At 42.5% G+C, this 18,505-nt stretch overlaps 1 protein-coding gene across 1 annotated transcript in view; it reads left to right on the forward strand.

Annotated features, from left to right (window-relative positions):
• The window catches only part of adgrv1 (adhesion G protein-coupled receptor V1), a 735,500-nt gene that overhangs the window by 243,644 nt on the left and 473,351 nt on the right, over positions 1 to 18,505 (forward strand). The window contains exons 38-42 of the mRNA XM_078557559.1: positions 476 to 569; positions 2,313 to 2,391; positions 3,870 to 4,008; positions 8,406 to 8,547; positions 13,173 to 13,435. Of these exons, the coding sequence (XP_078413685.1) occupies positions 476 to 569; positions 2,313 to 2,391; positions 3,870 to 4,008; positions 8,406 to 8,547; positions 13,173 to 13,435 (717 nt within the window). The remainder of the gene's footprint in view (positions 1 to 475; positions 570 to 2,312; positions 2,392 to 3,869; positions 4,009 to 8,405; positions 8,548 to 13,172; positions 13,436 to 18,505) is intronic.

An 18,505-nucleotide genomic window follows, 5' to 3' on the forward strand; every position in this document is an offset into this window, starting at 1 on the left:
CAGAAGCTGTGTCACGTAAGACCTTTTTTAGTACCTTTGTGATTTACAGCAAATGGAGATGATGTAGAAAATGGGCCAAAGATTCTATGGAGTGGCAATCATGGTGGTCATTGTGAGTGATTATGTATAGTTACTCAGGAGTTAGAACTGTCTTTTTTCTGTCTAACATTTCCTGGGTAACTATCCAGGTAAGTAAGTAGGAACCCTCTGAAATCTTTGATTCAAACTCAGAGTTGGAGACTGTTTCAGAGGGCTCTGGATGCAGAGGATTTGACTATTGGAAGTCTAAACTTCCCAGACAATTCCCACATAGTCAGTGTGCCTGGACTTCCAAGGGATACTATTTAAGGGTATTCAACCATTCAGAGATTGGAAATTCCGGGCCTATATATATTGCGTACTTTTGTGATGTATCTGACTTCAGAGCAGATATATTGTTGCTTTTGTCTGTTGTATTGAACTATGTCTTTTGCAGGATGACATTCCTGAGTTGCAGGAGTTCTTCCTTGTGAATCTAACATCTGTGGAGCTCATCTTTGATGGTTTGACCCACTTCCCTCCTAGACTGGGTGTGTATTCTGTGTTTATATACCTACATTTAATTGCTTAATGGGACAAAATTGAATTTCCTTATCAATCAAATTTTTGAATTTGTGGAAACATCCTTTGGTGTCTCCTTGGTCAACCTGTGATTTTATTTTGAACTGGATGCCATGTTGGTTCCTGTTGTTACCATCTCCAAACTGAGCCTTTGCTGATTTCTGATAAAAAAAAATCATTAGCCTGAACTGTTAACTCTGTTTCTCTCTCTAAAGATGCTGCCAGATATGCTGGGAATTTCCATCATTTTATGTTCTTACCATGTTCCTTTGCTTCTCCTATTTGTCTCTGAATTGAACTCAATCCATTTATGGCTCATTTGGGCCCTTTCAGAGTGAACTGATTTTTCTGATATCCGTCCATACCCTAATTAACACCTTGCCACCGCTTGATCTCCGCCATGTTATTGGACAGACCCTGGGGAGATTTGGTTCGAGATCAATAATGTTTTGTTCAAAGTAGGTTAAGTTTGAGGTTCAAGATGCTTACTAAGTGAATATAGTCACAAGATTCTATAGGTTTTGAGCGAACACAAATAAACTTTGCTAATCAAGTTCAGAAAGATAAAACAATGTATGATATCTATTTTATACTCCAACATTCAGGGTAAGAATGAGGCACATGTGAATTAACAGGCAAACTGTGGTCGAACACATCATACTACAGAATAAGTGCCAAATGTGGCCAAACCCAATTTCATGGATTTCTCAACAACCCACCCAGACGTTTGTCACATTGTGAGCCACCTAATCTCATGGAAACTTTGTCTTTCTCACGAGGGTTTCTGATCTCCACCTTTGAAACTCTTGCCTTGGAATTCTCTCCAAAAGTCACTCCACTCGGACGGCTTCAATGACGACGCAACTTGCAGGGTTTCAATTTCGCCTTCTGAGATTTCTTTCCCCTGGATCTCCGAGTACACGCAAGCTTCACCTTCCAAGCACACTTTCAGATCTTCTGCTGTGCCAAGCAGGACACCATTGCTTCAAAGGGGTACCTTTACCCCAAAGGCCCACAACACGGAGTCACCAACCTTCTGCTGCCTTCAGAGTTGCTCTTGTGCCCACTTCACTTAAAGTCTGCTCCCTGCAGCTCTTCCTTTAATTTAGAGCCTATTTCTTTGCTCCTTTCTTTTAAATTGACTTAACGGGACCTATTTCTGTCCCCTGTCTTTATCCCTCACCTGGGACCTCCTTTAGGTATCACCCGTCCCCCTCCCCGGTTTGGGGCCTCTCCCTGTCCCCCTCCCATGTCCCGCTGCCTGGAACATTCACTGAACATAAAGGTTCCAGGTCGTCTCTCCTACATTTTCGCACCATTCTTCTTTTCTTCTGTACAGGCGCGCAGGGCTTATCGTCAGCCTGAAGAGTATAAAATACCCAGACTGCGAATGTGCGGCCAGTTCCTGGCTGGTGCATGCGCGGAAACCCGAGGTTCATCGGGAATTGGAGTTCCCGACCTCCAAAGGTAAGTATGGGTTTCTTAACAGCCAATAAATCATTAACTCAAAACTTTCCCTATTTGTCTTTTCACGTGCACTGAAGTTGGTGCTCTGAATCCAATCTTGTTTCCCAATTTTCCTATCCAGCCATCTCCAGGTTACACTCTCCTCTACCAGTACTTGCTTTCCGCACTTGTATTTTCAGCACCTTCTTTTATTTTTATCTTTTGTAATTCACCTTTGGTTTTAAAGGTTTGGTTTTAATTCCTAGGTGCTGCAGGTCAAGTTTCCCAGATAACTGTTGATGCAAATGATGGTGTAAAAGGCATCGTTCAATGGCACAGCACTAAGTGAGTGTTTAATCAAGAATATAAACATATATTACTGTTTAATAAATATCTAATTTGCTTTTATATATTGATGTATTTATGGCTACACAATACAATTTGTTAAATTTACTATTATATTTTTAACTTTGAAGTTAGTTAGGAACGTTTGAGGACTCTGGGTCTATACTCGATGGAGTTTAGAAGGATGAGGGGGGATCTGATTGAAACTTACAGAATACTGAAAGGCCTGGATAGAGTGGACATGGGGAAGATATTTCCATTAGTAGGCGAGACTAGGACCCGAGGGCAGAGCCTCAGAGTAAAGGGAAGACCTTTTAGAACAGAGATGAGGAGAAACTTCTTTAGCCACAGAGTGGTGAATCTATGGAATTCATTGCCACAGAAGGCTGTGGAGACTAGGTCGTTGAGTGTATTTAAGACTGAGATAGATAGGTTCTTGATTGGTAAGGAGATCAAAGGTTACGGGAAGAAGGCAGGAGAATGGGGTTGAGAAACTCATCAGCCATGATTGAATGGCGGAGCAGACTTGATGGGCCGATTGGCCTAATTTCTGCTCCTATGTCTTATGGTCTTATGGTCTAGTTCTATAATTAAGTACCCTTAGTTTATTCAGTGATGCTCTTTAATGTATTATTAATGTATTGCAAAATTTTGTAGTCAAACCACAGCTTGGGACAATTTTGGAGCAAAGACTTGTTCTCTGTTATACACCCGAAAGGTTTCTTACAACTGGACTACTTCTAATGTACTGTGGTGATTTCAGATAGAAATCAAGAAAACTAGAATGTATAGATTGAGAAAAGGACGCTACTTTATTCCACAGAACATTCCATGGTACCTATCATATTCTAACCCATAATGTAAGGTTCTTAGTTACACCAATTCATAAAAGTAATCAATATCTATTCACTTCCCAACAGCAGCTCCAGCCGCAGTAATAAAGGAAACATCCTCTGCTGTTGTGGTTCAAAGAGAAAAATTCACCAGGGCTGTGAGCAATTCTGGGATGGGCAATAAATGTAACCTTGCCAGCATGTCTCAGATCCTGTAAACAAATTTTAAAATGTACTAATGTTCTATTAACCTTGTTGATAAAAGTTCCACATTAAGTGGAAACTTCTAGCAGATCAACAGTAATATGCCCAATTTGTATCCTTTTAATTCAACCTTTTGAAAATCATATGTGGAACTTCATGATTTGCATTCAGAAGATTGAAGTGTATATACAGGTGTCTCGCAGTGACAAGTGGCTAGTAACTTGGATACATTCCCCTCACTTTAAATAAGGAGAAAGGTGAAAGGTGTGGGGGGAAGTGTTACACAACACCATCTGCTCAGTTTGACTCCAGTGATTCGATTTTATGATTGAAAGCCAACACATCATCTCTCTGTTGATTAAATTACCCAGTTTCTGAAGCTATACTGTAAGAATATTTTGTTACCTCGTGGATGAATTTTTACTGTTCTTTTTCTGCAAGCTTTGAGGTGAATGAAACCACAGGAAACCTAACCTTGGTGATATATCGAGATAAGGGTACATATGGGAATGTATCACTGTTTTACTACACCCAGAATCTAGGAGCTCGATTGGGATGGGATTTCAATGTGACATCAATGGTAAGAGGTAATTTATAATGAAGTTTTAAATCTTGAGCATGAATAATTGATTCTTAAGATGTTAAGGTAGATTTTCTTCTGTCCTATGCTGGCAGAATTGGCATTACCCAAACATTGGGCAGAGGGAAAAGAGAAAGAGATATGTTGTCTGTAATTTCCTGAGTTGCCATTCTCAAATCATGGGCTGGATTTCACAGGTGGCATATTGCCCCACAGCTATAACACGCTGCCGGTGAGCTAAACAGGCTGAGAGTAGGACTTCTGCATCCTCAGTGAGCATGTTGAGAAGCTGGCTCTAGCCCAACAACTTCTATGTTTTACTCAGGTGGGACAAGGGATGGGCAGCCAAGGAAGTGGGTTGGCATTTTCAGCACATTAATAAGGTTGGAAACTCGAGACATAACCTGCTTTGCAGGTATAACTGAGCCCAGCCAGATTTCTCTGACCTTGGGAAACCCAGCAGTGAGGCAAAGACAGCCTCAGGCAGAAGGCAAGTGCCTTCATAGCACTTTTTTAATTCATTTATGGGATGTGGGCATCGCTGGCTAGGCCAGCATTTATTGCCCATCCTTAATTGCCCTTCATAAGGCGGTGGTGAGCGATTACCAGCCCCCAAGGTTCTCCACCATCAGACCCCCCACAACAAACAAAACCCCCTTCCCCTGGGAATGGGGATGGAACCCCCTCCTTGAGGGTCATAGATCAGACACACACCCCGTCTCCCAAAGGTTGGGGAGTGAGCCTACCTGGCCCTCTAGTCTCCTCCAGTGTGCACCCGGCTGAACTGGAAGCCAAGCCTGTAAATCAGGCTGAATTCTGGAAGGGCCAAATACAGCACACTGCAGATTTAAACACAGGCTCCTGGGTTCCCACTCACGATAGAATCCCCTGCTCTGTGTATTGGCAAGTTTGAAAAAAAAACTTTAATGGCCACAATTCCTTAAAGGTTACATGTGCCCTAATAAATTGGAGAATTTTCCATATTTTACAATTTATGTACCGTAGTATGTCAACCTTTGAAGCCGCCAAAAATCCTTCCAAAAATGGGGATTGACTTATGTGCTGAGGATAAAATGTGTGGGTATGGGTGGTCGTCATTTTGAAATGTGGGGGAAAAAAACATAGAATGGTTTCCTGTGCTACAACCATTCATCTCATTGTGGCTGTGCTGGCCCTCTGAAGGAGCAGCTCACCTAGTGCCATTCCCATGCCTTCTTCCCATGACCTTAAAATGTTTCCTTTTAAGAAAATGATCGAATTGCTTTGTGAAAGCTTCAGTCGTTCCTGCCTCCACCATACTCTCAGGCTGTGCATTCCAGATCCTAACCACTTGCTCCATGAAAAAGTTTCTCCTCATGTCGCTATTGTTTCTTTTGCCAATTACCTTAAATCTATGCCCTCTGGTTTTCGATCCTTCAACCAATGGGAACAGTATCTCCCTATATCTTCTGTCCAGACCTCTCATGATTTTGGATACCTCTATGAAATCTCCTCTCAACTTCTCTTCTCCAAGGAGAACAGTCCCAACTTTTCCAATCTTTCTATGTATCTGAAGTTCCTTATCCCTGGAACCATTTTCATGAATCTTTTCTACACCCTCTCTGATGCCTTCACATCCTTCCTAAAGTGTGGTGCACAGTAATCCTGTTGAGGCTGAATATAATACCAGTTATTCATATTTAAAAATGTGGAGGGTTTACTGAATGAATTAATTTACAAAGATACCTTTAACCACAATCAAAGTGCTTAAAACCTGTCTAATTCATTGTCTTCGGCATCCGACGAAAATAATTCATCGAGTTCATGCTGAGTCACTTTGGCATCATCCTAGGGATCTCATGCTGGGTCAGATGCGATGCTTTCGGTTTCATAATCATCCCTCCACAACCAATCCTTGAATTTGACATCCTGAATGTTTTAAAGGATCTAATGACACTTTGTGCACTCATAGCATCCATCGATTTTATGACGAAACCACACAAAACATCAAGTGGGGCAGCATGCATATTGCCACTTTTGGTAAAGGTTTTTTTCCCTGTCAACCATCCACCTATTCCATTCAGTGTGAACATGAGCCTTGACTGGTTTGTTGAGGCATGTATCCAAAGGTTGAACTACGAATGTTGGATCCACTGGTATAACTGCAATTTTGGTGGTGTTATTCGCAGGGACCTCCTGATCTCATCGGTTATATGGGATTTGAACATGTCCCACACTAATAAGCTGCATTCTTCGCGCAAACCAAATGCCTATTCCACACATTATCAATCCATAACTTAGCTCCATCCTCAACCATCCAATCATTGCCATGGGCATGCACAAAAACCCCTGCAGGGAACTTGATTCTCAGCATGGTTTTACATTTGGAAATTACCAAGGGCTTTAGTTTCGGTTGCTAGGCGTATCAAGATTCATGGGCATTTCATCCATGTTGCTGATGTGGCATAATGTGTGGTTTTGCTGCTGTCTGATGAATCATTGGAAGCTGGTAATTTTGGCATCAAGGTCGTTAGGTAGTCTCTCAGCGATGTTGGTCTTCTGCTGCAACATTAGATATTTTTGTTACATAAAGCAGCTACACCAACAAGCTGTTGTTGCTCTGAAATCTTTGGACTTGGTTTGCTTTGACCCACTTAAGTGTGTATTTATGCATTGCATTTCTGGTGACGGTGTAACCATTCCAATGATTTTCAAGGATCCATTCCAATACACGCTGCACAAGATCAGGCCAGTGGCTGGTCCATGTTCTCATGGCACATTTGGTCTTGGGCATCTTCTTCAGGGCATATTCCTCCTTCCACTTTTGAACCAGTTTTTCACTAACAATGAATTCCCTCGCTGTAGCACAGTTATTTGACGAGTTAGCAAATGTTACAGCTTGTAGCTTGAACCAGCTTGGTACTTCATTTGTTTTGTTGGAAACTCATTTCTCTTCGTCGTTCACCATGCAAGATCAGTTCTGTATGGGTGTATCTCAAACTTTGTCTTCGCAACACAGCCCACATCACCTGCTTGATCCCTTACACCCAGTTATAAGGCACTGGTAAGTAAAACATGCATTTTTAAGATGAAAAATTGAGGCTGACTACCAATGCAAGTTTAGCATGTCGTGGAAAGGGGGTCGACTTATATGCCATGTATATGCAAAAACTTGATAATTTGGGGCCAAGAAAATGGGGTTGTCTTATACACTGGATCGACTTGTACGCCGCAATCTATGGTATTCAGGTTAAATTTAAATAGATGACACATTGGAGGAGCATGAAAAAATGTATTGGAACCTCTATTTATTGGTTAATATTCATATGGAAGGGAATAAAAGTGACATTTTTGATAAAAGAAACTTCAAAAGTTTACAAAGGTATCTCCTGTCTAAAAAAAAATCAAGCTTCAGACCTGAAAAAGATGGTTACTCCTGCAGCTACATCACTATTAGGTCTCTTCAGATCCTGCATGCCTAACTTTCTGAGTAACCCAGTGTAAATCTACCTCGGTACATCGCTGGTGTGAATAGAGGAAACTCGTATAAGTTCGTCTTTTGGATGGGAACCAGTTGTAGAGGGTTTCAGAAGTCAAATGGTTTCCCAAGGCTCCCTCTAGTGATGTAAGATGATTTGCAGTGGTTGTAAGTCCACTTCTGTTATTTCATTCGGAGAGGACATTTCTGGTTTCTGACCTCATTTTCCCATGAATCCAGCTGTTGGGTTTTCTTGTGTAGAAAATGTCTCAGCAGTCAGTGTGCGGAGCTTTCTCCCAGAATCACATTGACTGGAGGATTAGCAGAGATCCTTAGGACAGATTGAATGCATTGAGCAAGTTGATAACTTTTGGCTGTTGCCTCTCCACCAAGAAGTGTGTTTGCAGCAGGGACCTTTAAAATGACCTGGTGGAGGAAAGCTATGAGCAATTCTCTGTATACAGTAAACCGACCACCGTAGGGAAAAAGCTATCATCTTGTGTTTATAAAATCAATCAACTTCCTATCTGATACAAGCATATAAGCCACCCTAATCAAAAATATGAAGAATTGTATTCAGTTCAACACTAAGATGCAAACACTTTATTCTTTAGAAGTCATTAGCCCAGATTTTGCTCTCAGCAGCTTTTCCAAGAATTCAAATAAAAAATTCAAAAAGAAGTCAGGCCACCACTGTAAAGTGGGGGAATCTCTGCATGGCATCTGCCTATCTTGTGGGGTCAGACATCCTTGCCAGGCCCTGAACCTGCCTCGGCCAAAATGACCAATGTGGGAATAGTTGGGAAATCGGCACACCAGTACTCTCCGTGCTACGTCCACCTCCCTTCCTGACCTCGGCGGTCCCAAAATACCTTGCCCCATGTGGGCGCTGTAGGTGATATTAACGCCCTGTGATAATTTGTTTTCCTTGAATTTGCAGAGTATTTTTTTTGATGATGGGGAAAGATACAAATATGTTGAGATTGCAATTCTTGATGATGATATTCCAGAAGGGGATGAGGATTTCCAGCTGATTCTCTCTAATCCATCACCTGGACTAGAACTAGGAGAAAGAACCACAGGTAACAACAAAAAATCTGCTGCACAAATGACTAGAGACAATGGGATAAGGCACCAAAATGGAATTATTATCCTTTATATATGTAGATAAGCATTTTAATTCATTTGATAGATGGAAGAGAATATTTGGAGTCAGTCCCATCTTGCTATACTTTCAGGCCTAAAAATAAGAAAGCAACAGACATGGAAACTGTGGAAATGTAATGGATGTAGCGTACAATGACCAAGGGAAAGCCTTTGACATCATATGGAAACTTATCAGAGAATTAGGAAAGGATAGAAAATTCAATTAAAAATTGATTAGAGGGGTGAAAATAAAGATTCAGAGTTAAGGAATAGATGAAAGTAGGTAACAGTGTTCTTCAGGGTTGAATTCTAGGGCCACTTCTGTTCAAGTCCTGAACTTCACTGCTGGTTTCCAGAGGATCCTATTCTCTTCTATGCTGTTAGACCATTTCAAAGTGCTTATTGTGGATATTGGCTATTCTGTGGGACTCCTGGCAACACAATTATTTTGTTTTCTTGAGTTCTTTCTAGCAGTTTCATTTTGGTAAAGGGAAGAGGAGAAGATGGAGAAGTACTAAGAGGATGTGACAAAGGGAAAACAAATAGAAGGAAGAAAGCTCCCAGGAATCCTTACACACCCAACAGAGTTTCATAGAATAGCATCATAGAATGATTACAGCACAGAAGGAGGCCATTTGGCCCGTGGCTGACCCTCTGAAGAAGCAATTAATCTAGTGCCACTTCCCTACCTTTCCTCCATAGCACTACAATTTTTTTTCTTTTCAGATAATTATGCTCTAAAACACTCAATTTACCCTGCTTGCATTACACTCTCAGGTAGTGCACTCCAGATCATAAAGGCACTCGCTGTTGGAAAAAGTTTTTCCTCTTGTAGCCATTGCTTCTTTTGCCAGTTACCTTAAATCTGTGCCCCTGGTTCACGACCCTTCCACCAATGGGAATCATTGCTCCCTAACTATTCTGTCCAGACCCTTCATGATTTTGAATATCTCTATCAAATCTCCTTTCACCTGTCTCTTCTCCAAGAAGAACACTTACAACTTCTTCAATCTTTCAGCGTAACTGAAGTTTCTCATCCCTGGAACCATTTACATGAATCTTTTCTGCACCCTCTCTAATGTCTTCACATTCTTCCTAAAGTGTGGTGTCCAGAACCGAACATAACACTCCAGTTAAGGCCGAGTCAGTGTTTTACACAGCGTTTAACGTAACTTCCTTGCTTTTGTACTCTATGCTCTATTTGACAAGCACAGGATACTGTATGCTTTATTAATCACACTCTCAGCCTATCCTGCCAGCTTTATTTCCAGAAGGCATTTGATAAAGTGCCAGGCCAGAGGTTATTGCAGAGAATAAAAGCTCATGGTATATGAGGTAACATATTGGCATGGATAAAAGATTGGCTGGCTAGCAGGAAGCAGAGAGTAGGCATAAATGGGTCTTTTTCTGAATGGCAGGATGTGATGAGTGGTGTGCCACAGGGATCAGTGCTGGGACGTCAACTGTTTACAATTCATATAAATGACTTGGATGAAGGGATGGATGGGATGGTTGCCCCATTTGCTGATGACACAAAGATAGGTAGGAAAGTAAGTTGTGAAGAGGACATGAGGCTACAAAAAGATATAGATAGATTAAGTGTGTGGGCAAAGATCTGGCAAATGGAGTACAATGTGGGAAAATGTGAAATTGTCTATTTTGGCAGGAAGAATAAAAGAGAAGGATATTATCTAAATGGTGAGAGATTGCAGAGCTCTGAGGTGCAGAGAGATTTGGGTGTTCCAGTGCACGAATCACAAAAGGTTAGTTTGCAGGTACTGCAAGTAATTAGGCGCACGAATAGAATGTTATCATTTATTGCGAGGGGAATTGAATTCAAAAGTAGGGAGGTTACGCTTCTGTTATACAGGGCACTAGTGAGACCACAGTTGGGAGTACTGTGTACAGTATTGGCCAGCTTATTTAAGGAAGGTTGTAAATGCATTGGAAGCAGTTCAGAGAAGGTTTACCAAACTAATACCTGGAATGAGTGGATTGTCTTATGAGGAAAGGTTGGACAGACTAGGCTTGTATCCGCTGGAGTTTAGAGGAGTAAGAGGTGACTTGATTGAAACATATAAGATCCTGTGGGGTCTTGACAGGGTGGATGTGGAGAGGAAGTTTCCTCTTGGGAGAGAATCTAGAACTAGGGGTCACTGTTTAAAAATAAGGGGTCACCCATTTAAAACAGAAATGAGGTAAAATTTTTTCACTCAGAGGGTCATTGTCTTTGGAACTCTATTCCTGAAAAGGTGGTGGAAGCAGAGTGTTTGAATATTTTTAAGGCAGAGGTAGATAGATTCTTGTTAAGCAAGGGGGTGATAGGCTATCGGGGGTAAGTGGGATAGAGATTTCCGGTTAGTATCAGATCAGCCACGATCTTATTTATGGCGGAGGAGGCTTGAGGGGCTGAATAGCCTACTCCTACTCCTTGTTTGTATGTTCATGTGTTCATTGATTTATGCACATGTACACCCAGGTTCCTCTGCTCCTGCACCCCCTTTTGAATTGCATCCTCTATTTTAGGTTGTTTTTGTGTTCTTCCTACCAAAATGAATCACTTTACACTTCCCTGCATTAAATTTCATCTGTCGCTTGTCCGTCGATTCTACCAACCTTTCGTGTGTTTTGGTGTTATCCTCTTTATAGTTTTCAGTACTTCCAATTTACCTATCATCTGCAATTGTGCCCTGTACACCAAGGTCCAGGTCATTGATATATATCAGAAGAGCATGGGTCCTAACACCTATCCCTGGGGAACTCCACTATAAATCTTCTTCCAGTCCAAAAAACTGTTCACCGCTACTGTTTGTTTTCTTTCACTCAGCCAATTTCATAGCCATGTTGCTACTGTCCCTTTTGTTCTATGAGCTCTAACTTTGCTTACAGTTCTGTTGCGCGGCACTTTATCAGATGCCTTTTTGAAATCCATGTACACCACACCAACAACATTATCTCATCAAACCTCTTTGATACCTCATCAAAAAACTCAAGAAAGGTAGTTTATACAGTTTATAGGATACCATACCCACAGTTCTCTATGGAGCAATGCTTAAGGATGATAACAATCCTAGGAAGGTTGTCACAGAGTGGTGTCACGTTTGCTGCAGTTAAGTTCATTGTAGTCTTAAAATTGCTTGCCTCCGGATCCTTCCAGGCTGTTACGGGGAACCAGTAACATCATTCTGTCTGTAGTTGCTGTTTTCATTCGGGAGTGAGCTTCCCCTAAATTTCGCAATCATTACCTGCACCTATGTCGCTTTGCAAGTTGCTTCAGATAAACTTCTTGCCTTTATGAACCACAAGGGCTTCCACACCATTAATAAGCAATTATTAGGTGATTCAAAACAAAAACAGAATTACCTGGAAAAACTCAGCAGGTCTGGCAGCATCGGTGGAGAAGAAAAGAGTCGACGTTTCGGGTCCACACGACCCTTCAACAGAACAGTTCAGTTCTGTTGAAGGGTCGTGTGGACCCGAAACATCGACTCTTTTCTTCTCCACCGATGCTGCCAGATCTGCTGAGTTTTTCCAGGTAATTCTGTTTTTGTTTTGGATTTCCAGCATCCGCAGTAGTTTTTTGTTTTTATTATTAGGTGATTACTAGCAGCACAGGATGGAAACATTTCCCTATGTGCTTATCTGCTGGCATCAAATTCCTACCACCATTATGTTAAAGTATATAAACCTGATTAAAAAGGAATGAATGCATGGCAATTTTCCCATTTAGAAAATTTATTCTCTTTATCTGTTCGAGAGGTCAGGTTTTTTCTGTTGAACTACAAAGGCGAACAGGGTAAATTATAGATTAATGAAATCCAGTCAATATGATACAACAGTAAGCTAACTGAGGAGTCCACATGATGATATATATCATGAGGATAAAGCCTAAGTGGTTTTACAACTGTCATATAAAGGAGAAGATAAGGTTTAAATCTTAAAATCACTCTTGCGTATCCATTATTGTATCAGTCATATGTGCATGTATTGTAATAGTTTTATTTTATTTAGTTGTCATATCCATGATGAGCCGCTGTGCTCTAATTTGATGTATGATGAGATCCACAGTGCTGGCTTAATATTAAGCTGTAATCATTGCAAATATGGAATGATAATAAAAAATTGATGACTTCTAAATAACAGTCGGCACAGAATAAACTAAAGCATGACAATAAGAATACCCTTGGTTTGGAATCATGCCGTATAATAGTAGCAGTGAATATGTCAGCATATTCAGGTGGAATTCCTTGGCTTGATGTTTTAACACTGATAAAAGAAAACCTCATTTAAAATAAGCAGGTTAACATCTTTTTTTGAAATAATGAATATTGAAATTATTGTTATCAATATTGTACAATACATATTCAACTGTTATCCAATTTGAGAAATTTTCTCTGTCTTTGTTGTGTTAAAAATGTGCAAAAAATTAATTTTTGTAGATGTCCTACATTGAAACACTTGCAGATCCTTAGACCACTTGACGGATCATTGCATTGTATTTTTGGGGTGGATGTCTTAACCCAAATAGACAACTGCTGACAACTCACTTTTATTATTACAGCTACAGTGACCATCTTTGCCAATGATGATGGACATGGGATTCTGTCATTCAACAACACTGAGCACTTTTTCCTTAAGGAGCCAACAGCCCTTGGTTTATCAGAGAGTGTTGCAACACTGCACATCATACGGAACCCACCACTGGGAACATTTGGAATAGTCACTGTTCAGTACATTGTCACAAGTATGAATGGATCTGATTCTTTGCTTGACCTGGAACCTACAAAAGGTTTTATCGTTTTGGAGGATGGTGTGAGAATGAAGGTAAAATCTTTTAAAAGTGTATTAAAACTGTACTCCATAAATGCACCGATTGCCCTTCACTTTTTGGAAATTTTACAGAGCAAAATAAAGATTGGGACACACACATTAGAAGGTGAAATATCCTTAACTTTAAAAAATAAATTCTACTATATTTATAAAAAGCTACAGATCTTTAGTATAATCAGGGATTATAAAAATGTAAAATTACTTTTTTCAGGACCAGAGAGGTTCTTTCGCAGTAGTTCTGACTTAGCACCCTCTTAAAATCCCAGTTATACTTCTTTAACAAGAAAATAATCTATAATATATTAAAATTATTTAACATACATACATTTCCTATTGATCACCTTTAATTATTGCTTGATGCTAATTCCATCAAGTCTACCTGATGCATTACCTAGACTTACCTATACTAAATGTTTTATCTTTGTGTCCATTCGTCACTCTTAGGTAAGTGGTTCTTCACATTCCCATCCAGATAACGATTACTTCAGCAGAGCCTCTTCCAGTTCCCTCCAGAACTTTCTCTGCTTTTTAAATATAGGTTTGAAAAAGTTTGCATTTTTTTGCAGCTCTGACCTGCCATCCTGGCTGGACACCTGATGCTGTCCAGCTGTTCTAACAGACTCAGCCGTTTTTCCTGGCCTAATCCCCTCCCTGTAACTGCTTTCACTCCTCACTGATTGAAATCCTGTGGCCCTGGCTCTATAAGTTTTTTTTAAAAAACTTAGGCTGAGATTTTCTTTGCTAGCTGGTGTCGGGCGTGTTCGGTGGTCTGGACGGACAATATGGTGAGAAGGCCAAAAATTGGTTTCACAACATCGTGAAACCAGTTTGCGATTGTCCCCTCTGCCTGTTGTTGGCAGGCTACGTTTCCCACCATTGGACATCGGGAACCTCATTGTAATACAGCAGCATATCATTATAAGGCCAGCCCGCCGGAATTGTCCCCCACCCCACTGGATCATCTGCCCATGTCGGCGTGAATGCACACCAGCATGTTTCACAACAGCATATAAAAGGTGTGCACTTGGCGGGCTGAACTTTGCGGAGAACTCGGAGGTAAGTGCACAGTAACGTTGCAAAGCACTCACAAGAGTCGCCTGATGGACTTCAAGGTTGAGGTGTGTTGGGGGGAAGGGGGGAGGTGGGTGTAAGGGCGGCCCTGTGGTTCAGGTGACCTGGTGAGTGGGGGGCGCAAGGGTTGCCCTGCGGTTGAAGGTAGTGCTCAAGCAGTGGGGGGAAGTGGACGAGGGAAGCGGCCACGCATTAGGGACACCTTGTATAAAGTGAGCATTCCTCTACCGCCGAGACAGTTCAGGCGCAGCACATTGATATGATTGGAGTCAGACCGCTAGCTTCCCTGCCCACTCAAGAAACACAGGCATCAAAGTGTCACCAAATGCTCCAGAGCTTTTCACAACTCGGGCACAGATGCAAACTAATGAGCATTTTAGTGGACTGCAGAGCAGTTGGACGACTGGGCATGTTGTATATTCTCCTTGCTAAAGCTGGCCGTGGAGCAGTCACTGGTGGAGGCGCTCTCAGCCCCTTGCAATGACATCATTCAGGTTTAGACCAGTCTCCCCCATGCTTCAAGCTAACAGAGCAGCCACGCAGCGTTGGTTAGGAGAATACCTGAGCTGAGAGCACAGCATGAAGTCCAATGGGCAAAGTTGCCGCCAATCAGTCAGGTGGAGGTGGGTGGGGTTTCAGGCAGCCATGCAGCGCACTAATCTCTAGCCATCCAAGTGGTGGCCAGCACTCTCCGTGATACGTTAAGCGGTCGTCAGACTTAACAAGGACAGGTCCCAAGCACACCCTTGCTAACTCACGCATCTCTCTCTTTCATCCTGCCGGAGGAGTGTATCAGGAGCATGGAGCCCGGTGACGGAGCTGTATGCCTCATGACTTACAGAGAGCAAAGATGATGGAGAAGTGAGTGACTGAGGCGCCTGGTTGCACAGATGGAAGGGCAGCACCCTCTGGAAGAAGGGGCGGCTGGGGCTCCTGCAGATGCTGCTGAAGAGCCACAGTGAGCCGTCGCTAGTCGGCGCCTAACTGGACCCAGGGTCTATCGATGCCGCTTTTCATTCCTGCAGATGACCGAGAACCAGTGTCGCCAAAGACTGTGCATGTCTAGGGAAGTGGTCAGTCAAATCTGCCAGCTACTGCACGAGTTGGCGCCACGGGGATATGGAGGGCATCCACTGCCCACGGTTGTGAAAGTGACAGCGGCACTCAATTTCTACACCACTCCTTTCAGAACTACACAGGTGACCTCTGTGGGATATCGCAAGCCTCCACCCACAAATGCATCCATGAGGTTATGGATGCTATCTTCGTGAGGGCATACAACGTTGAGCATTTCATACCAATATATAAATTAGGACCAGGAGTAGGCCACTCAGTCCCTCGAGCCTGCTCTGCCATTCAATAAGATCAGGGCTGATCTGAATGTAACCTCAACATCACATTCCTGCCTACCCCCAATAACCTTTCACCCCTTGTTAATCAAGAATCTATCCAGCTTTGCCTAAAAAATATTCAAAGATTCTGCTTCCACTGCCTTTTGAGGAGGAGAGTTCCAAAGACTCACAACCCTCCTCATCTCTGTCTTAAATGAGCCACCCCTTATTTTTAAACAGTGACCCCTAGTTCTAGATTCTAGAAACATCGTCTCCACATCCACCCTGCCAAGACCCCTCAGGATCTTAAAGGTTTCAATTAAGTTGTCTCTTACTCATTTAAATTTCAGTGAATACAAGCACAACCTGCCCAGCCTTTCATCATAAGGCAGCCCGCCCATTCCTGGTATTAGTCTAGTAAACTTTCTCTCAACTGCATCTAACATGTTTACACCTTTCTTTAAATAAGGAGGCCAGTACTGTACACAATACTCCAGATTTAGTCTCACCAATGCCCTGTACAACTGAAGCATAACCTCCTTACTTTTGTAATCAATCCTCCTCACAATAAATGATAACATTCTATTAGCTTTCCTAATTACCTGCAGGACCTGCATACTAACCAATTGTGATTCATGCACGAGGACACCCAGTTCCCTCTCAATCTCAGAGCCCTGCAATCTCTCACCATTCAGATAATAAGCTTTTTTATCCTTCCTGCCAGAATGAATGATTTCACATTTGCCCACATTATACCCCATTTGCCAGATCTTTGCCTACTCACTTAACCTATCTATGTCACTTAGTAGCCTCCTTACCTCTTCACAATTTACTTTCCTACCTATTTTTGTGTCATCAGCAAATTTAGCGACCATTCCTTCGGTCCCTTCGTCCAAGTCATTGATATAAATTGTAAAAAGTTGAGGCCCCAGCACTGATCCCTGTGGCACACCACTAGTCACATGCTGCCAATCAAAAAATGACCCATTGATGTCAACTCTCTGCTTCCTGTTAGCTAACCAATCTTCTATCCATGCCAATATGTTACCCCCTACTCCATGGGCCTTTATTTTCTGCAATAACCTTTGACGTGGCACTTTATCAATTGCCTTCTTGATATCTAAGTACAGTATATCCACAGAACATGTGACTTCTTCAAAGAACTCCAATAAATTGGTTAAACATGATTTCCCTTTTACAAAACCATGTTGATGCTGCCTGATTACCTTGAATTTTTCTGAATGCCCTGCGATAACATCTTTACTAATAGCTCCTAACATTTTCCCTATGACAGATGTTTAACTGGCCTGCAGTTTCCCGCTTTCTGTCTCCCTCTCTTTTTGCTATTTTCCAATCTAGTGGAACCTTCCCCGAATCAAGGGAATTTTGGAAAATTAAAACTAGTGCATCATCTATCTCACTAGAAACTTCTTTCAAGACCTCAGGGTGAAGTCTATCGGACCTAGAGATGTGTCAGCCCGCAGCCTCAATAATTTGCTCAATACCACTTCCCTGTGTGATTTTCCCAAGTTCCTCCCTCCCTCCCTCCCATTTCCTGATTTGCAGCCATTTCTGGGATGTTACTTGCGTCCTCTATAGTGAAGACCGAAGCAAAATACCTGTTTAATTCATTCGCCATCTCCTCATTTTTCATTAGCAATTCCCCAGATGCACTCTCTGTAGGACCAATGCTCATTTTGTTAACTCTTTTCACTGGGGACCAGGAGAGCTGGATGCAAGAGCAGTTTGCCCAGTTCTTGGGTTTCCCACAGGTGCAGGGCACCATCAACTGCACTCACATGGTGCTCTAATCTCCGTCGCAACACGTGATCAACTATGTCAAACGCAACGGATTCCATTCGCTAAATGTGCAGCTGGTGTGTGACCACCACAAACGCATCCTGCGGGTCTGTGAATGGTTTCCAGGGAGTGTGCACGACCCCTACATTCTCAGTCGGTCACAGATCCCTGAAATCTTCCAGGGTCCACAGATGGCTCTTTGGGGATAAGGGCTACCTGCAGAGGGCATGGCTGATGACAATCGTGCAGCGGCCTCAGACTGCAGCAGAGTAAGCTTTAACAAGGCTCATGCTGCAGCTCGCAACTTGGTGGAGCAGACCATCAGGATGCTGAAGATGAGGTTCCAGTGCCTGCACCAGTTTGGTAGAACCTTACAATATAGTCCACAGAGGGTGCCACGTATCGTCATCATCTGCTGTGCCCTTTACAACCTGGCGCTGCAATGGGGAGAGGAGCTGGCTGAAGAGGAGATGGAGGGGCTGGGGGTCTCCTCCGATGAGGAGGATGCTGACAGGGATGAGGGTAGCAGGTCCTCGAAGGTGACGATGAGGCCCTTGCACTGACTAGGTGAGGCAGGCGTGCTCGGGAGGCCCTCAAAGCTGCTAGATTTGTGGAGGATGATGTCGATATGCAATGAGGAGATACCATAGATCCTCACATTGCATCTATGCGCGTTTAACTCCAGTCTGGCTTATGGCTAAGCACATACCCTCTGTGATAATGCTCCTGTAATGGAGTTCCAATGGAGGCCCTAATAGTCGCTTGTTTGCAGGAGGATGATGACGACATGCAGTGAGGACACTCCCTAGATCTTCACATAGCCTCTGAGAAAGTCTGACTCCTGTCTGGCCGAGGGCAACTC

Source organism: Cetorhinus maximus, chromosome 2 (assembly GCF_964194155.1).
Source record: "Cetorhinus maximus chromosome 2, sCetMax3.hap1.1, whole genome shotgun sequence".
Taxonomy (NCBI): Eukaryota; Metazoa; Chordata; class Chondrichthyes; order Lamniformes; family Cetorhinidae; genus Cetorhinus; species Cetorhinus maximus.